The sequence below is a fragment of the Nyctereutes procyonoides genome, unplaced genomic scaffold (assembly GCF_905146905.1).
Source record: "Nyctereutes procyonoides isolate TBG_1078 unplaced genomic scaffold, NYPRO_anot_genome, whole genome shotgun sequence".
Lineage (NCBI taxonomy): Eukaryota > Metazoa > Chordata > Mammalia > Carnivora > Canidae > Nyctereutes > Nyctereutes procyonoides.
In genome coordinates this window covers 22,639,650-22,661,279 of record NW_026575035.1, presented here as the reverse complement: position 1 = coordinate 22,661,279, position 21,630 = coordinate 22,639,650, and the positions used below count along the sequence as shown (strand labels likewise).

General features: G+C 40.5%; 1 protein-coding gene across 1 annotated transcript in view; it reads left to right on the top strand.

Moving 5' to 3' along the window:
* Window positions 1-359: 359 nt before the first annotated feature.
* Window positions 360-21,630, top strand: part of XKR4 (XK related 4) — a 420,655-nt gene continuing 399,384 nt past the window's right edge. The window contains exon 1 of the mRNA XM_055318337.1: window positions 360-1,171. Within this exon, the coding sequence (XP_055174312.1) occupies window positions 360-1,171 (812 nt within the window). The remainder of the gene's footprint in view (window positions 1,172-21,630) is intronic.

Genomic DNA, 21,630 nt, shown 5'->3' with positions numbered 1-21,630 from the left:
AGCCAGGCGGCGCTCCTGCCGGCCCCAGGCGCGCCGCTAGCCCGGCCCAGCGCCCAGCCCGGCGGGCGGCGGGCGGCGGGCGGCGGGCGGCGGGCGGCGGGCGAGCCCGCGGGCGGGCGGGCCGGCGCAGGAGCAGGCGCAGGAGCAGGCGCAGGAGCAGGAGCGGCAGCGGCAGCGGCAGCGGCAGCGGGAGCGGGAGCACGAGGAGGGGGAGCACGAGGAGGGGGAGCACGAGGAGGGGGAGCCGCGCCGCCAGGGAGGAGAGCCGGCGCGAGGCGAGGCGCTGGCGGGAGGAGGAGGAGGAGACAGCGGGGAAAGGTGTCAGATAGAGGAGGGCTCTCCCCCGCTGCCGAGGCATCATGGCCGCTAAGTCGGACGGGAGGCTGAAAATGAAGAAGAGCAGCGACGTGGCGTTCACCCCGCTGCAGAACTCGGAGCACTCGGGCTCGGCGCAGGGACTGGCCCCGGGCCTGCCGTCGGGGTCGGGAGCCGAGGACGAGGAGGCTGCCGGGGGCGGCTGCTGCCCGGACGGCGGCGGCGGCTGCTCGCGCTGCTGCTGCTGCTGCTGCTGCTGCGCGGGGAGCGGCGGCTCGGGCGGCGGCTCCGGGGTCTCGGGCGGCCCGGGCGGCGGCGGGGCGGGCTCGGCGGCGCTGTGCCTGCGCCTGGGCAGGGAGCCGCGGCGCTACTCGCTGTGGGACTGCCTCTGGATCCTGGCCGCCGTGGCCGTGTACTTCGCGGACGTGGGCACGGACGTCTGGCTCGCCGTGGACTACTACTTGCGCGGCCAGCGCTGGTGGTTCGGGCTCACGCTCTTCTTCGTGGTGCTCGGCTCGCTCTCGGTGCAGGTGTTCAGCTTCCGCTGGTTCGTGCACGATTTCAGCACCGAGGACAGCGCCCCGGCCGCCGCCGCCTCCGGCTGCCCGCAGCCGGGGGCCGAGTGCAAGACGGTGGCCGGCGGCGGGTCTGCAGCCGCGGAAGGCGAGGCTCGCCCTTCCACGCCGCAAAGGCAAGCGTCCAGCGCCAGTAAGAGCAACGTCGCCGCCGCCAACAGCGGCAGCAACAGTAGCGGGGCCCCCCGGGCCGGCGGCAAGCGCAGGTCTGCGTCCTGCTCCTTCTGCATCTGGCTCCTGCAGTCGCTCGTCCACATCTTGCAGCTCGGGCAAATCTGGAGGTACCGTATCAGGGGCGGGGAAGAGCGAGATTTGCGGCTGCTACCACATCCTCGCTGCTTTGCTTTTGCACGGAAATGGTTTAGGGTTGCTCTGGCAGTAGCCCTAGGCACACTCTTTCAGTTTTTTTTTTTTTCTTTCTTTCTTTTTCTTAAACTGGGTGGTTTTGCATTCTTAAGATTTGTGATCAAAACCTGGGGTGGGGGGGGGGGAGTGAGAAACAAGGGACAGGCAGCAAAGTGGTTTTGATCAGCCCATCCCTTCCGTGTTCTCACTCTGCTTCGCGAGCTTCTCTATGTTTACATGATACCCCCTCCCCATTTTTCGTGATACCGTTTCAGTGAGTAGGAGAGGATTCCTGTCACATCTTCTAAAAATCCTTTTTTATTATGTTGAGTTCGAGGTGTGTATTGCGATTTGGATGGCTTCTTTTGTTCCCTATTGCTAATTTTAGTTATATGGGAATTCTTACTGCTGTGAAGTACCCACATTTTACATCTCACCGTCACAGAAGCACTGCACTCCAAGTAAAAAGCTTAGTAGGGAGACTGCTTGTCTTTTTCTGGAGAACACCTATACCTCTATCCATATAATCTGTATTTTATGATGCACTTTCTGATTATCTTGCAATATCCCCATATTCTGATTTCTCACATAACTAATAACCCTTGGAAAAGGGGTAGTGCATCTTGTAAACTTTAATCGTACTTGGCATCTTCATTGGCTGCTCTGCTACTTGTCATCTGAGCTACCAAGTCTTTTTACACAGGTATCACTTCCACTTAGAAACTGGAATACAAGGCTAAACTTGCTGGGCAGAGGGAGCTGCCATTCAAACAGTCACTGCCTAGATTTAGGAATATAATGAAACAGTTTGCTCAGAAATATATTCCACCAACTTTTATATGTTTTTAATAGCTTTATGAAGCAATGTTTTACATCTGCAAAAATGTTTTGTGTTGTAGCACTTAGATGTTGACATTCCGGAGCTTTTTTTTTTTTTTTTTGGTTTACAGTGACTAATAAGTATGTAGCATAAGTAAAATGAGAAAACTTCTCAGTAAGGGCACCAATGTGGGGCTACATGCTGTCCATTACAATTTCACTTGTAGTTATGTTTGTGACAAAGGTGTCAGAAATCATTAGCTATGCTGAGGCATCCCGTGTAGAAACAATTCAGAGAGTTTGTGGAATAGGACTAAAAACTTCTTTTATTTGTGGTGAAGAGTAGTGTTTCCGCTGAGAAGAGCAAATGTGGTTATTTTACAACCTTTCTGGGACCACTGCTTTGTGAAGCAGGGTAAGCATTGCCATAGATGGTGACCTTTCAAATTGTGAAGACTTTTTTTTTTTTCCCAAACAGATACTTTCTGGAAAAATGGTATATGATATGCAGTAGGTCAAATTGATGTTGGAAACCAATGTATTTTGGACTCAAACAACTTTGAAATGTCAGTTAGGTGTGACAGCTGTTATGTTCCATGAGTGACTATTATGAAGACTTAGAAGTTGATGCTCTTATTCAAGTTTGATGAAGAACTCAAATGTCCGTGTTAATTACTGAAATTGTTTAGTGGCTGGGTGCATGTGATTAGTAGTTTTAAATGATAATGTGGAAAATGAAGCTTAACATTCCATTTGTTAACTTTTGCAAACTTTATGCAGGATTTGGAAATCACTTATTTTCAATCACCTTTGAATAATGCAAACACTTCTCAGTATATTAATGGAAGAACTATCCATGCTTCCTACAGATTGATACTTTGTGAAAAAGTTGATATCAAATTGGGTGAACTGAAAAAATACTTTTAATTATCATTAATTAAACAATTAATACTTTTAATTGTTTACTGGACCTTCTAAACCCAATATTTTCCCAATTGGAAATCGACATTTAGTTATCTAAGGACATAAAATGCAGAAAGTGAGAAATAATTCGGAAAAGGAAGGACCTAAATACATGTCAGTGAGACTACAGCCACTGGGCCAACTGGCCATATCGACAGGAGGAGGAGGGATGGAAGGTTGCGTGCAGAAGGAAGAGCACACAGAGGCTGTGCATTATCAAATGCATTAACCAACCCAACCCTTGGAGAAATTGTGGTCCCACATGACTCCTCTTTGTTAAATATTTCTACAGTGTTTTCCTTAGAGGTTTTGAAGTTTTTCCTGCAAAGGCATGGTTGTCTGGGAGGAAGTATTTGTTGAAAATATTTTCAGATCCTTGTCTATGTTATCAGAATAATGTGCTTAATATGTAAGTCTGAATTATCTAATCTAACTGTTCTTGGATTCTAGTTAAGCTATTTGGAGACTAGTGGGGTAACTTGTTGGAAGTATGATCTAAGACACAGCCTCATTTTCTCTTTAGAAAGTATGTTTAAACAAACAAACAAACTTCAGCCTAACGTAGGACATTGGAAAGGGATCGGAAAGTTCATGGAATTCAGTTGCATTCTGAAATGGTTTCAACTTCTCTGTGTGTGGAATATTGGAATGGAACTTTGGGTAGCAGATGCATGTTTGAGATAATAAGCTGGTGAGATGCAGTTCATCTCAGATTATTGTATCAAACCATTATCTTAGACCATTAGGATGCTTTAAATTAGGAGCATCCCTCTGCTCCTTCTAGCTTTACTTTTCCAAGCATTATACACAAATGTTGCAGAAACACCGAGATACTGAATGGTTCAAAGCTCAGAGGTCATTTTTCATGTTTTAACATGCTACTTTCTAAGATCGATAAAATAGATTTTAGCTAGGTTGGTAACTGTTCCTTGTATTTCCATGAAATGCTAGTTATTTTAGGTAAGGGCAAGATTCTAAAAGCTTTCTGTAGATACAATCCTTTGAAATAACATCAAAGTGTTTGCTTGTTCAAAATAGCTATTTGGAACATTTTGGGTGAAATTTGAATGTATTTATACCTTTATTACAAATGCAACTGCTGAGAGCAATGATACGTATTCATTTTAATTAACGTTTACTAATGAGAAATTAATGGCAGCTTTTAAAGTCACAGGATTTGATTCTGAGAAACAGCCATTTGAAATAATGAAGTGAACTTTTGCTACCATGTGAAAAGAGCAATTATGACTTTAAAGGAAATGTACCTGCAAATGAATACTTACTTTTTTTTTTCTTGTTCATTTCAAATGATTCCAGAAGTTACTAAGAGGGCAGTTCAGCCAGTGGGAATCACAAATAGCCAATTAGAACCGTTTTTAGTCTTCACACTGATAATCAATTATATCTAGATGCCTTCTTCCTTCAGAATTCATGACTCACTCTTAAAATTATACTTTAATTTTTCCTGTGTACGTACATACTTGATTGTCTTCTAAAGGCAAATAGGCATACTGCAAACAATAAGTCAGTGAGTCAATGGATGGTAGAATGGGGGGTATTTTTACTATTTTGATTTTTGTTTTTGAATATCTATCATGAGAGTCATGTGGAGAAGATATAGTGAAAGACCATTTTGGCTTTTCACATGCTTGATATTCCAAATGGTATGACATGTGTTCCCTTATTCAAATAAATTGGAAAATGGTGGGATAAATGGAGTTAAACAGATCTCTCTACAGCAGGACTTCTCAGAGGCTTTAATAAGCTAGAGTGCAGTTATCAATAACTTTTTAAGGCTACACTTATTAAATACTCTTGTGACAATGTGGTGCACAGGGCACTTTGAGAAACATTTTTCTAAGTCATTCTTAAACCTGGCCAAATAATAATAATAGTAACAACTTTATATAGCACTTAAAAATCTATAAATGTTTCTATACTCTATCTCATCTAAATTTTACAGTAACCTAAGAGAAAATCATTAGTATCTCTATATATGAGTAACCTGGCTCAGAGACATTCATTAACTGGCACGAAATTCCCCACCTATTATATGTGATACAACTAGGAGTCAAAGCCAAGCCCACCTTACCCTAAAGACTATGCTCTTTCCGGATCAGTTAGCTGACAACAATGCATGAAAGTGACACTTTACCTCCACCAAGTGTGACAAAGTTGGGGACTTTGCCGTTTAGACAGGACAGGAGATCTATCCAGTAACACACCAGTAGTCAACCAGCAGAATAGGGACTGGGGCTCAGCTTGTCTGACCTTAACGCCAGTGATCTTCTTGCTACACCATGTGGACATGCTGAGCTTGTTGCATTAAAACCCAGCTGACTAACACCATCTTGCAGTTGATGATTAAATGACAGAATGCATGTGCACATGTGGGAAGTGCTTTGCAAATGATAAAGAGATTCTAGAGATCAAGAATGGGTAGAGGAAATAGCTTCTGGGTTACACCTTCAACTACTGAAAAAGAATTGATTGGGAGTTAGTTCTGAATTCTGATATAGGTCAGGTGGGGTCGATGGTCACTTTCCTGTATATTTGTGTTCTCTCTACTGCATATTGATTAATTTATTCATTCAACATATAGTGAGTACCTACTCTATGCAAGGCACTGTGCTAGTTGACTACACCAAGATGGATAAAATACGTATTATCTTTCAGGGATTCTACTGTCTGGTGTGGAAGACAGGTAAACAGAGCATTTCAATACCAGGAAATAAGTGCTATGATAGAAACAGGAAACCTAGACCATCTTAGTGATTCAGGTGAGACACTGGAGCAGGGGACGTTTGAGGGAAGGTTTGAATGGTGAGAAAATCTGCTGTCTGAATAAAGTGGGGCATTGGCTGCAGATCTTTGGATAGGACTTTGTTTAAAGGCACAGTGGTTGTGGTGGGGCAAGAAAGAACAAGGTCTAAGTGTGTGCTTTGAATAGAGAGCAGTTGAGAGATAGAAGCTAGAGATGAGGAGGGAGAATTTGTTGGGTCCACAATAAAAGGGATCTAGATTTTATTCAGAAGGCATTGAGGAATCCTTGAAGGATTATAAGGGACAGGGAAGGGAGGGATTGTTAACAAAGTATTAAAACATTGTTTTATCTAAAGGAATGTCACAAAGTTGAGTTTCAAGGACATGTCATCAGTTCCTCTCTGATTGTCATGTCTTTCCATTTATTAAAATTCATTGATTTTAAAAGGATCGGATTTGGATGTAATTGGGGTGTATAAGTAGGCCCAACAAGGCAGGGGAGTGATTTTTCAGAAAAACACTAAAGTAAAAAAGTTTATTTTCTGCTACTTTTTGAAAGATTTCCCTTAGGATATGGTAGTCTTCGCCTTACTGAAATTTAGCTTTCCTGGTCCTTAGAAACTTGTTCTTTCTACTTTTGTAACAGTTTTCAATTTTTTTAGAGGACTTCACTGTCTTTCTTATTTGATCCTTTTGAGGGTCTTTGAGGTAGCACTTCCATTTTGCAAATGTGGAAATTGAGACCGAGAATGTTTCTCTCTTAAGTTCATATAGTTCTTCACTGATTCTAGGCTAGAATTCAGTATTGATGTGGGAGAGAAAAAAAGCCAACATGAGAGATGGTTGATGAGTTTGGGGATCATTAGGTAGAAAAGAAGGCGGAGAAGTTCAATGGTGTCTGGTAAGCACTAAGGTTTGTAACAAGGAGGAAGCATTGGACTTTTGTGTAGGCCCTCTGGGACAAGATGCAGAGGAGTTACAGGAGAGATTCTGAATCAATGCAAGGAAGCATATTTTGACTAATCAAAGGCATCCAAAGATCAACTAAGATTCTTTAGAAGCATTGAGTTCCCCATCATTGGAGGGTCTAAGCATAGTTTCAAAAAGTGTAGGTAGAGTTGCCCCAGAAAAAAACTTTTAAGGATCACACAGAAGGTTGAACTAAAAGATAATCTTCCAGCCCTGAGATTTTATGACAGTTTCCATCATTACATGCTGCTGCAAATACAGTAGACTAACCTTTGCTTTTTGTGCATGAAAGAAGTAAGGGTTTTCTTGAAACACTGCAGTTATGTTACTTTGAATCTATTCATTGGTTTATGGACTTGGTGTCTTTACTGGGGCCTCACAAATCTATGTAACATCCTTGAGTGCTGGGCTTGGTACTTTAATCTCTGAGTTACCTAATGAATATAAATCCACACAAAACCAGATGGTCCTCTGTGTATTTACTGGGGATTCTGTAGGAGTTGGAATAATTTATGCATAAATCTATGTGATCAATATACCTAATTTCAACATCTTTGCAATAACTAATGCAAAAGTTGTATTTTTTTCTGTTCACTTAAACTAGATCCTGCTTCACAAGGGTGAAAAAAAAATGTTATGCTTGTTACATTCTGATGGAATTGCAGACTTCATGGAGCAGTTAAAAGTAGTATCTATACAAATGGGTGCTATCATTTTTTAACAGTATCCACAAATCCTTGAGTCAGTAGCTTTGAAGGTCTTTGCTCAGTCACTTACAAAACATTCCTTAATGTTTGAATATCCATGTACACAACCTGCTATTAAATGTGTTCTGTATTTTACAGTTCGAATGAAATTGTCTACTATGATATTACATAGCACCAATCACCAAGTAACAGATAAACAGAATGATACCCTTTTATATGGACTCACTGTCTAATCCGGTGACTTGCTTTAGAATTTGAATGGTGCACAGACTAGGCCTATGGAAGCAAGACTTAGGGATTAGAATCAGATTTATTATTCTTATGCATTATCAAATATAAGGTGTAGTGTGCTGCTAGTCATGAGAAAATACTTATCAGGTGTAATTTTATAAAATAGCTGTAATAGGGAAAAACAAATTCTCTTGGATGACATTGCATAATTCTGACCACCACCAAGTGACTCCCTTCCACCTATCTACTGGTGTCACTGGTAATTGATGGCAAGGCCAGTAGGGAAGAAAGACCACAGGCAAGTCCTTGAGAAGTTATTCTAGTAGTTGTAAAAGTTACATGAATAAGAAAATAGGCTCAGTAAATATTTACTGACCTGTGAATGGAGCCCAGGCATTATTCTCTCTTCTTTATGAGAAAGGGGCAGAAATTGTTACTTGCTCGCTTCTTGAATTTCTAAGGGTACAGTGAATCATAAGGGGTGGTGTTATCTAGAAAAGATACCACTCATTGTCCTAAATCTTTTTTATTAGATCACTAGCATTAGAGAAGTGGAGACAAATTTCACAAAGTACTAGTTCTTCTCTGAGAAAGATGCATCCAGAAGCCCAGCTTGACATTCCTATTCTTGCTGATGGAAAAGTCAGGGTCAGATAGCTTTGGGATAGATCTTTTTCACTTAATTCTTACCTACACTTGACTACCTGAGAATATATTTATCTATGGGACAATTTCTGTATTTCTGATGCTTCTATTTGTCTATGCAATGAAGGTTCGTAGCTTCTGCTGTTACTACTACCACTCCCATCAATGCCATAATTCTTATCACCATAAAGCAGTAGCTTCATGCCTTATATATGTACAGAACTAATATAGATTATTGATCGCAAAAGCAATGAAAGAAGGGTTAAAATGGAAAAAAGTCAGTCCAGAGATTTTCTAGGCTGAATGACAGCATTAGATATTTTCCAACCTTATGTTGATGGACCAGAGTTAGAGTATCAGTGATGAGCCTTCTTTATAGAGGCAGCTGTCCTTTGGGGAGGTGGACTATGTAAGAAGAGATGAATTGGCTGCCTGGTAGCTCAGACCCCAGGCAGGTCACCTAAGTGCTTTGTTACCTATGTCAGTGTGATGACACAGAATAGCTCCTGGGTCCCCACAAACTTTAAATATTCTTTTGGCTTCCTCCTTCTGAGTCTTAATTTTCTATTGGTGTGATATGATTGGTCAAAAAATAATATTCAGGACCTTCTTTCCCAGGTCCAAAATGTTGGTTTTTCTCTTATTATAAATTCTTTCTATTTGCCTATCCCCAGAGTATAAGCACCATGGAGTCCCTGTGTGTTCTTCTAAGGCCACCATTATAGCATTTCTCTGGTTATGTAACTCAAAGGGGATCTACAAGGGACTTTCCAGAGTTGATAACATTAGAGTCTAATCTCTAGGAACCAATATGACTTCACACATGAGGAGAGAATCTTCAGCTTGTTTGTATAATGTAACTTATTTTGTGTCATTTCTGAATTTGTTATAATCAACACTATATTCACAAAAAAACATATCTAAGCATTTGAAGCTGATGTGGAAAGTGTTCCCATATCACTAATTCTAAAATATCTACCATACAGACCTGGGAAGCCAAAATTACCATTTCCATTTCATGTAGTAAGGTATGCACAGCTGGAGTGCTATGATTAGCAAATAAGAACAATGCTTCACAGTCTTAAAAAGAACTATCCATTATGTCAGTGCAAAGGCTGTTGTCAGAGCTAGGTTTGCTTTTAAATTAAAACCTGTCCTGGGTTACACTGTCACTGATTAAATATGCTAGAATTGAATTTAAGCTCTGTACAGAGACTGTCTCCAGACCTGTACTCATTAAGGAATAGGGGGGATATGTTACACTTTGCTAGAACAAGAGAACAGTGCATTAACCTTTCTTGGATAGGAATTACCTCGATCTCTAAGATGTTAGACATCTGTCATGAAGCTGAACAATTTTCAACCCCTTGACGACATTTTAGATATTTGCTTAAAAAAAAATTTAAGCATCTATTTTAAAATGACCTGAAGTATGTAAAACCATTTTTTTATCTTCATGATTCATAAGTAGGCTGTTTGAATCAGTTCTACTTCTTTTGTTTAATTTATGCACATGGCCTGTTTTCCTGTTAGGGGAATCCTTTTATATAAACAGGGCAGTGGGCAGTGTGTGGGGTAGGTGAGGATTAGTCAAACAGAAAATCATGCATGTATAGAAAAAGTAGGATCTACAGTGCATATGAGTCTAAAAAGACTTGAGATGACTTTGATTTGGCTTCCCATCAAGTACACTCTATTTAAGGAGGACAAAGTCACCTTTCTGAACCACCAATCTGAGAGATTTCATCCACATAAAAAGCAGTTGGATTTCTTTCTGCAGCTTAGATAATAGTCATGAATAAAGATATGGAAATTCTTTACTTATCAGGTCTTTTTCAGTAGCAGACAGTCAATAATCAAAACCAAGGTAGCCCTTGGAGCAGTGACCATAACACAATGGTCCTACATTATTTGCATTTTTGGTTTATGGCCTAATCACAGTATCAAGGTGACAATAACAATGAAGAAATGATCCTTCAGAAAAGCAGGGGAAAGGATTTGTAAGTGTCTTTATTTTGGTAGATTTGCAGCTCTTTAACTAATTTCCTGCTTTATATATATTTTTTTAATTTCCTGCTTTATAGAAGTAAAATTGATAACAGTTACTTTTTAAAAATGTAGGTCAATTCCTGAAGACTCTCCAAAGAGATTTACAGTACTTGGATCTGTTATTTTAATATAAATTAGGAAGTATGTCCCATAGGGTTTCATATTACCAGGGGATGTACTATTAGGAGTAATAGTTACAGATATCCTGTAGAAATTTTGTTGATTTGGTGATGGTTGGGTCTGAAACACTGAGTTCTACATAGGAACAAATAATGTGACGCTATTCTAATGAGGGCACCAGCTCTGCACTGGGCGTAGAGCCTGCTTGAGATCCTCAATCTCTCTCTCTCTCTCTCTCTCTCTCTCTCTCTCTCCTTCCCCCCCCAAATAAATAACTAAATAAGTAAATAAAATAAGGTTGGAATCAAATTAGTGAGGGAGAAAACCTGAAGTTTCTTTTTCTTTTTAAGATTTTATTTATTTATTCATGATAGACATAGAGAGAGAGAGAGAGAGAGAGAGAGAGAGAGAGAGGCAGAGACACAGGCAGAGGGAGAACCAGGCTCCATGCTGGGAGCCCAACATGGAACTCGATCCCGGGACTCCAGGATCGTGCCCTGGGCCAAAGGCTGGAGCCAAACCGCTCCAGGGATCCCCGAAAACCTGAAGTTTCTATCAAGAAAGCATGACCAAATGCCCTGGAAACTATCACTGAGTTCCATTCTCTGATCTGTTCATAGGAGATGAGGGTATTGTAGGTAAGGCATGAATTTATTAGCTTGAGGAAGGAAGAAAATGGCCATGAAAGAAGGCCATGACAGAAATGAACAAAAATGGAGAATTTTGTTCCAGAATCAGAGGGTGAAATTTCAATCCTTACTAGTGTGAATGGGAAAATTGTACTGACACCCATTATAAAACTCATCACAGCAAAGCTGAAAGCAAGGCTTCACTAGCCAGGCTAAGTGAGCTGGTTCTAGGAATGGAGGGGAAAAACTTCAGTTGTGAAAATGTTCAGGTTGAAGTCAACTTGATACTGAGGGCACCAGTGGCATCTATAATCTGGAGGTGTTTGACCTGAGAGTCCTGAGAGTCTGAGATCTGAGAGTCACAGAACAGAAATAGGGATGAAGTCAGTGGCCATCACAAATTGGAATATAATAGAAACCTGAGAATCTGAGGGTAGGGCCAGGAACAAACCTGCTAATGGTAAAGGTAAGTGAGAATCTGAGATCAAGTGCATCATGAAAGGAAACTGTAACATCATGCTTCACAATGTAAATCTAAAGGGACATTTGTGCTTCATTTATGTCCTTATTATATAATTTCTGCCTGGTCAGTTATTGAGAGTAAGGCCTCAGCATGGAGGTCTGGTTCTGATCCCAGGAAGGGGAAGGCAAAGATCTGGGATCATAGGTAGGTTCTCACATTCAACCGCTGTTGATATGTGCAAATTCATTAACAGTCTACTGACAAAATCATGACTTGGCCATTATAATCAGTTGCTGAGAATATGATGACAAAAATAAAGACCAGTGATAACCTTTTAATAATGAATGGCACAAACATTTGCTTCAAATCATTGTAAGGAAAGTGTATGAAGAAGAATATACTCTCAAAAGGTTTATCATCTAGGAGAGGAGGCATGTCACATTCATACCTCCAAATCTGTCTCTGATGTGTGCTAAAAATGGAGCTATTGCCTTGTGACTCCTTGTAGGTAGGATCTGCAGCCCGCGGCATCCACATCTCTCAGAAGCATCTCAAGAATGCAGAATCTCAGGCTCACCTAGACCCACTGAATCATGACCTACAGTTGAACAAGATCCCTTGAGGATTAGTATGCAGACTGAAGTTTGAGAAGCAGAAGGAGAGTAATCCCATTCAACCGAAATGATCAGGGAAGGTTACTCTGAACTGAGTATTAATGGAAAATGTGGTTGATCTGGATGTTTTAACTGGCTTTCTTACCAAAGTCAGCTTATTTGCTATGAAAGAAAGGGCTGGTGCTTAGAGGTGGTAACAATGGGCTCTCCTTATAGGCAATGCTATAAGCAAAGATATGAAATCTTTCATCGATGAAGAAAGGGAAAAGTTTTAATAAAATCTTTATTAAAAATCCACCACTTTAGAGTTTTGCTGTTCAAAACTGATCTCTAGGAAATTGATTAAGCATATTGATCACCCACCTCTCATAGTTTTATGGTTTTTTTAAAAAAGATTTATTTAATTATTTGAGAGAGAGAGAGAGAGAGAAGGCATGCACACATGCATGGGGCAGGGGCAGTGGTCGAGAATCTTCAAGCAGACTCCCTGCTGAGCGCGGAGCCCATCAGGGGACTTGATCTCACAATTCATGAGATCATGACCTGAGCCGAAACCAAAAGTCGGACTCTTAACCGACTGAACCACTCAGGCACCCCTCACAGTCCTTCAGATGGAGTGGACAAGGTGTGATGAAAAAAGAGAAACAGACATTAAGGAAAGCACTGGATTCAAAGTAAGCAGACAGAGGATAGAGAAAGAGGAGAGGGAGGCAAGGTGACAGTTCCTGCCAAGACATAATGATTGCTGTCTTTGCTCAGAGACTTGGAGCTGGACCGTTAATGGTATTCCTTCCTATTCATAAGTTTCTGAAAAAGCAAGGACTCTGAGTGTGAGCAAAGGACATTAGGGAAGTGGAGAGGGAAGTCAGGTTCTGGGCATCTCTTACCCCCAGCTTTTAGTCTGATAGCTCAAGCAGCCTCTGTATCTGCCAGGAGAAGGAGGAACAGAAAAAAATGGAACTAGATTTCCAAGACCTCAAGACTAGGCCCTGGCCAGGAATTAGCAAGGTATTTTTATAAAATGATATGGAAATATTTCTGATGACCAGCCTGTTCCACGCAGTTCAGCAACTGCCAGTGACCCCAAGACCGATAGGCAGGCTATGTCATGGGCAGATTTCATGCCTTATTATTTGTCATCCTAAGTGAGAACTAGGACGTTCAACATTGTGACAAAATACGTCAGTGTCTGCATTGTAGAATAAGAAGATAATGAGAATGTTGCTTTATTAAATGTATATTCTTGTAAAGGTATTACCAGTTTCCTTAGTTCAAATTGAACAAAATAGAAAAAGAATGACCTTCCCAGAAATGCTTCTTTTCAAAGTAATAGTTTTCTGATTTCCCTTTTGTACAACAGCTGGTGTTGCTATGCTGTCACTTATGTTGCTAGGGCTTCTTCCCCCATCTATGTGCTAGAATGTGATTGTTTCTATCAGTGATCTTAAGTGTTTCCATGGAGAGTTACTAAGTTAATTTTTCTAGGTCTGCGCTATCAGTAGGTGCGGTCACCCTGCCAGGCTCTATACCTGTATGGCTCTTCAATATGGTAGCTATGAGCTGCACATGGCTATTGAATGTTTGAAATGTAGCTATTCCCAATCGATGTGTGTCATAAGTGTCAAATATGTTGGGGATTTTGGGGACTTAGTGTGGGGGAAAAAAGAGGGATAATAAACATCTTATTAGTAATATCCATATTGATTATATGTTGAACCAAAAACATTTTAGATATATTGGGTTAAATAAAAAGTATTGTTAAAATTAATTTCACCTGTTGCTTTTTAAACTTTATAAATGTGACCATCAGAAAATTAAGATTACATTTGGGGCTTGTATTATATTTCTGCTCTAGGTAATGTCAGAATTGAGTTCTTGAGAAGTAAGGAGAAAATCCTAAGTGAAGATTTCAAAATACTAAGATAACAATTTACGAGAAGTTACCAGAGAAAGAGCAGTGGGTTGTTTCACTAGGAAGCAGGTTGACTTAATGGATTTTGCAAATAAGGTTACCTGCTGGTAAAAAACTGACTCTTTGGGAGATAAAACCCCTAATGTGAATAAAGCCCATTGTCTTCCCTGCTTTCTGCTTTGCTTAAGGCCTAGTGACATGCTGTGCTTATTTGGTGGTTTAATAAATAGTGTTTGATCATGACAATGAGTACTAAATCTTTGTTAAATGCTGTTGCAGCTTGCCAAGCACATTTACCCATATTAAATTATCCAATCTTCCGTTCAGCCTCTCAAGGCAGGTATTATTATTGTTCTCATTTGAAGATGAACTCACTGAGGTTCAGAGGAGGTAGGAGACCTGGCCAAGTGCACACAGATACTACTAAATAGCACTTACCTGTGCTCACAATCTGACTTCAGTTTCTGCATCTTGTGCTTTGCCCGCTATATCTTACTACTCTTTGATTAATCCAAGAGAATCCCTGGGAGGAGTATTTCCTGCCCTTTCAGAAGGGCAACTGTGCTCAAACCTGAAATGAGTTCAATTTTACTGTGTCATTCATGGAAGTTAGCTAAGACCAGTTTTGAGATTTTGCTCTGACTACCAGGAAAGGGAGAGACATACCTGATGACAGAGGTCAGATTTGATTCTTGACTCTGCTGTGAACTTCTCAACTATCAAATGGTGGGTGGGAGTTACCTTCGATAATTTGTGAAGTTCGTTTCAGCTCTGTAATTCTGTGAAACCTGGTACCTGCATGGAGCTTATCAACTCTTTTGATACACCTTATTGAATACTCACGTGGAAACCAATATTCATGCTTAATTGACCTGGGCTAGGTTTCTGATAAATCCTCCTGAGATTGATATTTCACACCAAACTTCAAACACAGAGACTATGGATCAGTTTTATCCATAATGGGTCACTTTTATTTGATAACCTACTAATAAAATACATGTTCTTTCCACTGGGAAATGCACGACACTAAAGAATACTAAGTAGATTCCAGCCCCATGTGAATAGTATGTAATTAACCTGTATTTATATCCTCATTTTGTACCCAGTCATGCTTTGCATATGCCAGCGTTCTCCTCCACATATGTTCATGAATTATGAATTCAGCTACAAGCATGCAAGACAGAACCTCTCTGTCAGTCACATCTCCTTCTCTGAGACCAGCAGGATTTATGTCTATGTAACAGGACTTCAAATGCAACTCCTAAGACTTATCTCAGAGGACTAACACTATAAAAGTCTAGCATATGCAAGTGCTAGAAAATCCATTCTCAAATGCACACAATTCAGAATTTTCAGAATCAGATTCAGCTCCTTTTTATAAAGCCAATTCCAAATGTTTATTCCTAAAAACAAAAATTCCCCTCTGCCTACTTAAAAGATACACCTCCCCAAGTAGATATGATTTGCTTTGGAGGGGCTTACCAACTGCTGTTTGGTCCTTTTTATAGTTTTTTTTTTTAAGGGGGGGATCTTTTAGGGTGTGTGTGCAGCATCCAGTGAAACATATGCAGTATTGTTTTTTTTTTTTTTTTTTGATGTTCAAGAGTATCTTTGCAAATGTAGTTTTTACAGAGAGACTGAATGATTTCCAGTTTTTTTTTTATGTTTATGACATTAAATGGATTCTGATTTACTGGATTTTTTTTATCCCAAGTAATATGTTCTAAGAAATACATATATATCTATGCCATGGTTATTTTTCTCATGATTTTCTTCTATGTACGTACCTGATGATGATGTGATTATGTAGGTTCGGTTGGAGAGAGCAGAAATAATTTAATAAAACTCAGGTGGTCTGGAGTAAAAATGCCTTCATTCATTTAATAAATATTTATCAGACTTTCACTGAGTGCAGGCTCTGTGCACACCAAGATTCGTGAAAGGCACTCCCTGACTTGAGGGAGTTCACGGTCCTGCAAGAGGGTTTCTCATTTATAATTGTTTATACCTCCAAGGGTAATACGTCATCAATAAAGGCAGGAATAGAATTGTTTGAGAAATGGAGAGGGAGGACCTCTTTCCAGAAGTTTTCACATGGGAGTGACATTTGAGTTAGAACAAAGAGAGTTGCAACAGAAAGAAAAGAAGGGACAAAGACATCTCATGATGTGCTTGTGTAAAGGGCTGAAATGAGAGATGTGAGGGAAAGACTGTCAACAGATGAGTTTCGAGTGTCAGGTCAAGCTAAAGAGGGTCTCGGTGCTTTCCAGAGGAATCCGGACTTGATTCTGTTGGTGAGTGGAAGCCCAGGGAACACTGTCAGGGATGTATTTTCTAATGGTTACCTTTTATAAAATAGTGTATATATTGGAGAAGAAAGTCTCCTGCTTCAGAGACTTGTTCAGAGGCAGGGAAAAGATGTGAATGAGGGTAGACTTGAAACATACTCAAAACTTGAAAATGATGAGGACTTAAGTGCAATGAAAGCGCTTAAGTGGGCTTGGACAGTTCTCACTGAAGATTCTGATGGCACTGGTAAGAACTCTATTTAATGAGCTATTGGAAAAGGCATAAACATAAACAGAGTTGGGAGCATGTTAAATAAAGATGCTCCGTAAATGCAGACTGGGCAATTAAAAAAGATTTACCAGAGAAAAGCTAAATACAGTATAGTGGATAATTAATGGGCCTTTGACAACTCAGTAATAAGTACCCTGAACTTTTAAAATAGCACATTAACATCTGTGCATGTTGGAAAGAGGGTTTGCATTTACAGTCAACACCAGTTAGCTATGAAATTTCCCCACAGAAGTTAATTAGCGATTCCCAGTAAAGGAGCCTGCTGGTTAACCTCCTGAGCCAGAGGTGACCCTCCGCTATTCATTCATGGGTTTCTTACTGAGCCTGAAAGGAGTTTGGTTATAAATTCCCTCTCCTTTTCCTCAGCTCCCTTGGCTCTAGACACTATTTTAGCTTTTAATAGGATTTACCTTTCTTAGTTTAGGAAATGAACTTCTGTTCTCTTTGTAAGTAGGGGAACTCTAACCTGGGAAGGCCTCTGTAAGGGACCATCCCCTGGGACTGACTGGGCCACTCATTCTTCATTAGAATGTGGTGAACACTCCACCACCGATGGTACTTGGCTCGGTGACGATTCCTGGGAGGAAGGTACTTTTGAGACTCCACAGACTTCTTTTGTCTCACTACATCTCCACTTAACACACTTAAACAATTTTTTAATTTTTTAGTTCATAGACTTTATTTTTATTTTCAGGCAGTTTTGGGTCAGAAAAATTGAATGGGAAGTACAGAATTCTCGGGTACTTCCCCTCACCTCCGTTCTTCCCTGATTCGGACATTATATATTAATATGGTACATTTGATAGAATTTGTGAACCAATACTAATACGTTATCATCGACTAAAGTCTATACGTTAGAGTTTACCCTTTATGTAGTAAATTCGATAGGTTTGACAAATATATAATGGTATCTATCCACCGTTACAGTAGAGTACAGAATAGTTTCACTGCCCTAAAAATCACCAGTTTATCCCTGCTCACCCCAGCCCCTGCCAACCACTGATCTTTTTACTCTATCCTTGGTTTTGCCTTTTCCAGAATGTCATGTATTTGGAAACATGCAATAATACATAGGCTTTTCAGATTGGCTTCTTTCACTTACAGTATGCATTTAGGGTTCCTCCTTATGTTTCTGTGACTTGATAATTTATTTCTTTTCAGCACTGAGTGATACTGAAGTGTATGGATGCACCACGATTATTTATTCACCTACTAAAGGATACCCTGGTTGCTTCCAAGTTTTGACAGTTATGAATAAGGCTGCTATAGACATTTGTGTGCAGGTTTTGTGTAGATGCATTTTCAACCCATTTGGGTAAATACCAAGGAGCACAATTGCTGGGTGTCATGGGAAGAGCATGTTTCATTTTGTAAGAAATTACCAAACCATTTTCTAAGTGATTGTGTCATTTTATATTTCCGTATTAAACAACTTTTGAGTACCTACCATGTGCACAAAATGAGTGAGCCAGGACACAGAATGTTATTCTAGAAAGAATTAAGATATCATGCACTTGTCCAGGTAATAGACAAAATTTTGGAGTGGTTTACTGATTAGGATCTCTGCTTTATAGCACGCACCACATAATAATTCTTAAATGAGAAACGGGTAAAATAATAAATTGAGTATTTTTAAATTATAGTAAAATACTACACAATCCAAAGATGCATTTAAATAGTTTTACAAAATTATTCTGCCTCCGCATCTAGATATTGAGTTCTGGTACCAACTCTCTGGTTTCACAAGGATGAAAGAAAAACTGTTGGAGCAACACTAGTCTTTTTTTATAACGTACCCTTCAGATTAGTGATCTCCACAGATTTAAAAACTTGCTTAGTTATTATTTCTTGAAAACTGTAACTGTGTGGTAAATGCTTTCTGTTTTTCAGAAAAAAAAAAAAACATAGCATGCAGTGGACACACACACACACATACACACACACCCCTTCTGAAATACTTTGGAGTTGTGCCAAAGACTTGAACAATTACCCCGGGGTAGCAGCAGCCTGATTCACTTACTCCTGCTCAGTTTGGCTTTTGCCTCCAATGGACTTGAATGGAAATTGTACACAAATGAATGGTGAAAAATTGGTTTCTCTGCCTCTTAAAAGGCCTTGTCAGAATATTTATTTGAATAGTGATAGTATTAGGTAAGATTGAGCAGAATTACTTTTGTAATTCCTTTTTATTTTTGTAATTCTTAAAAGCAGACAATTGAGATTTTTGTCCTCTTCTGTTCAACTAAAACAACAAATAAGATGAACATGTTCATCCTGTTTAGCCCAAATTATGTAATCAGATAATTTTCTTTTTTCCTCTGCACTGTATAAAAGCAACCTGGGTATCAGTGTCAAATGTCTTTGCATTATGCATAAATATTCATTTCAATACAGGTTCTTAAATTTGTCCCCGTATCTCCACCTTTTTGGGTTTTAAAATTGTATACAAATTTTTGAACTGAAAATTTTACATGGTATGTAAAGACAATTCTAGCAAGACTACCTGGCTAGAAAAGGACACCAAAACTTTACTAAGTGCATTGAACAGCATCAGTCATTCTGTTGAGACCTTTTAGCTTTGAAAAGATTTGAGATGCTTGCTTCTCTGTCTCCACTATAAATGTAAGTTTGTTGATTAGAATGGGATAATTTGTGAGTAGGCAGTGTGTGGGCACTTTTATATTATTTATTTATTTAGTAATTAACCGAGAAATGCTGAAGAATCACTTTCTCCTGTGCCCGAAAGGAAGAACAGTTTTAATCTGATATAGACATGAAAGCCCTGAAATCTACTGAATTAAGAATAAGGATAAGATACAAAAACAAGAGAAAAAGAAATGTTCACACGAACTCTAGTCCAAATGCTGTGACTTGGAGCAAAGGGTTGTCATTCTTTTCCTCTGTATAAGAAATAATTAAACTTGCAGTCCCCTGAGGCTTTTCCTGTGGTCCCATGGGTCCCCCTAGGGAAGTGAGAGCAAGATGAACTGGGAGGATGGCAGAGGACAGGAAAGGAAGGTTGTGGATCGGGTGTGTGCAGAAACGCCTCGTGAACTCACTTGGGCTGGTGAGTATTTATATACTGGCTTGCACTACAGTGATCTCTCTGGCTGTTGGTTTGCAACCCTCTGGAGCTTCCCAGGTGAAATTCAGAATTGGTCCCTGGTAAATGGGGAGCAGGGAGAGATGGGGGAAAAAGAGGCAGACCATTCCAGAGAGGTAGGTGGCAGTTTTAATAAGCAGAGGGAACTTACATATGTGAGGCTTGTCTTGGGCAGCAGCAAGATAAGTGGGTCCATGTGCCCACTGCCAAATCTTTGAGTTTATATAGACGCCTTAACTGGGTTCGGTTAAGTACGCTGTGAAGGCGTTCTCAGCTCCACATCCTTATCTCAAGGCTCTGTCCTTGAAGCAGCCCCTGGGAGCCAGAAAGACATTCCAGGGAAAGGGACCAGGGTGAGGGGTCTCACCTGGGTCCAGCTCACAGATCAATAGGTGGTCAGGTCTTGCCATAACCTTCTCCAACACTTGCTTATTTCTGAATATGGTTATTCCAAGACTGATGCTTGGTTTTGTCAACCTCACAGTAATTAGTTTTAGTTGTAAATTCTGACCCTTTCTGGAATGTGTGCTTTGTGAAAGCAAAAACGGATTTGTTCTCTGCAGGATCCCCAGCATATAGTATGGTGTCTCGCACCCTGTCATTTAATGTGTATTTGTTGGTTTAATGAATAAAATGAAAACCAGCAAATTCTTACAGGATTTTATTTTCATTCCAGTGAAAGGTGTATGTAGTCCTTATTTCTATATGTTTTGTATCACTTGTGAATAAATCCAAGATAGCCTCCCTAGTAAATTTTGCAGTTGACATCAGGCCAATGGATGGAAGGACAGGATTTCTGCAGTCAAGACTGACTCTGACCCCTGAGTGTAGGCGCTAGGACCCGAGAGCTTCCAGGCTGCAAAGACACTGCATCCTTGAGTTTGCCTGTGGGTTCCCTTTAAGAGCATCTGAGGAATGGCTACCCACTGAGAACACTGTGTCTCCTGTCCCAGCCTGGGGATGAGCCTGGCCCTTAAAGAAGGAGAAGCTTTGGTCCTACTGGTTATGCGGCCCCTTTCCAGAAAACAGCCTCAGAAACTTGTCTTTGCATAATAGGCTCCTGAAGCAGATGTCCCTTGGGGAAATACTCTGGGGCTTCCTAGTGACAGCCTTGGTTTACTGGTGGTCCCATTCTTATTTCATCTTGTGGAGTAGGAATGAGCAAGAGATACAATTTGCACCATTTTCTTAGACCCTAACCTATGTTCCACACTTAATAATTCTGACTGAAAACAACAAATGGCAAGAGTAATTGAATTAGCACATCATTTTTACCTGCTTGCCTTTCACCATAAAGTCCATCTATTTAAAGCAATCTCTCAAAGTCTATTTAATTTTTTTCTTTTTTTTCTTTTTTGCCACTCTCTGTAAAACCAGATGAATTCTCATGTTTCATTTGTGCCCCATATTCCCTCCCCCTTGCACTCCCCCTCTTAACTTGGAGATGGTTCCCAAATGCTTCCCCTGGCTTACTCCTACCAGTTTGCCATGCTGGCTACTGCCCCCCACTGGCCACAATGCTTTCTGTAAATGTGACCACTTCTCCAGGGCTCCTTGATTGTTTACTTGCTATCACTGCCTGTCCCATCACTGTCCCCCCTCTTTAGCATTTCTTGTGACATGGGCACAAGTTACATCTGCGTTCTTTCTCCCCAGCGTCTTCTTCTTGGAGAGCATACTGCATCCCTCCCCAGGGCAGGGGCAAAGAGGCACTGACCAGTCCTCCTCTTGCTTTCAGTTTGGTTCTGAATCCAGGGCAGCTACTTGACTTCAAGCCCACTACTGTTAATGACATTGGCAGTGCAGTAGTGGCTGAGATATGGTGGTC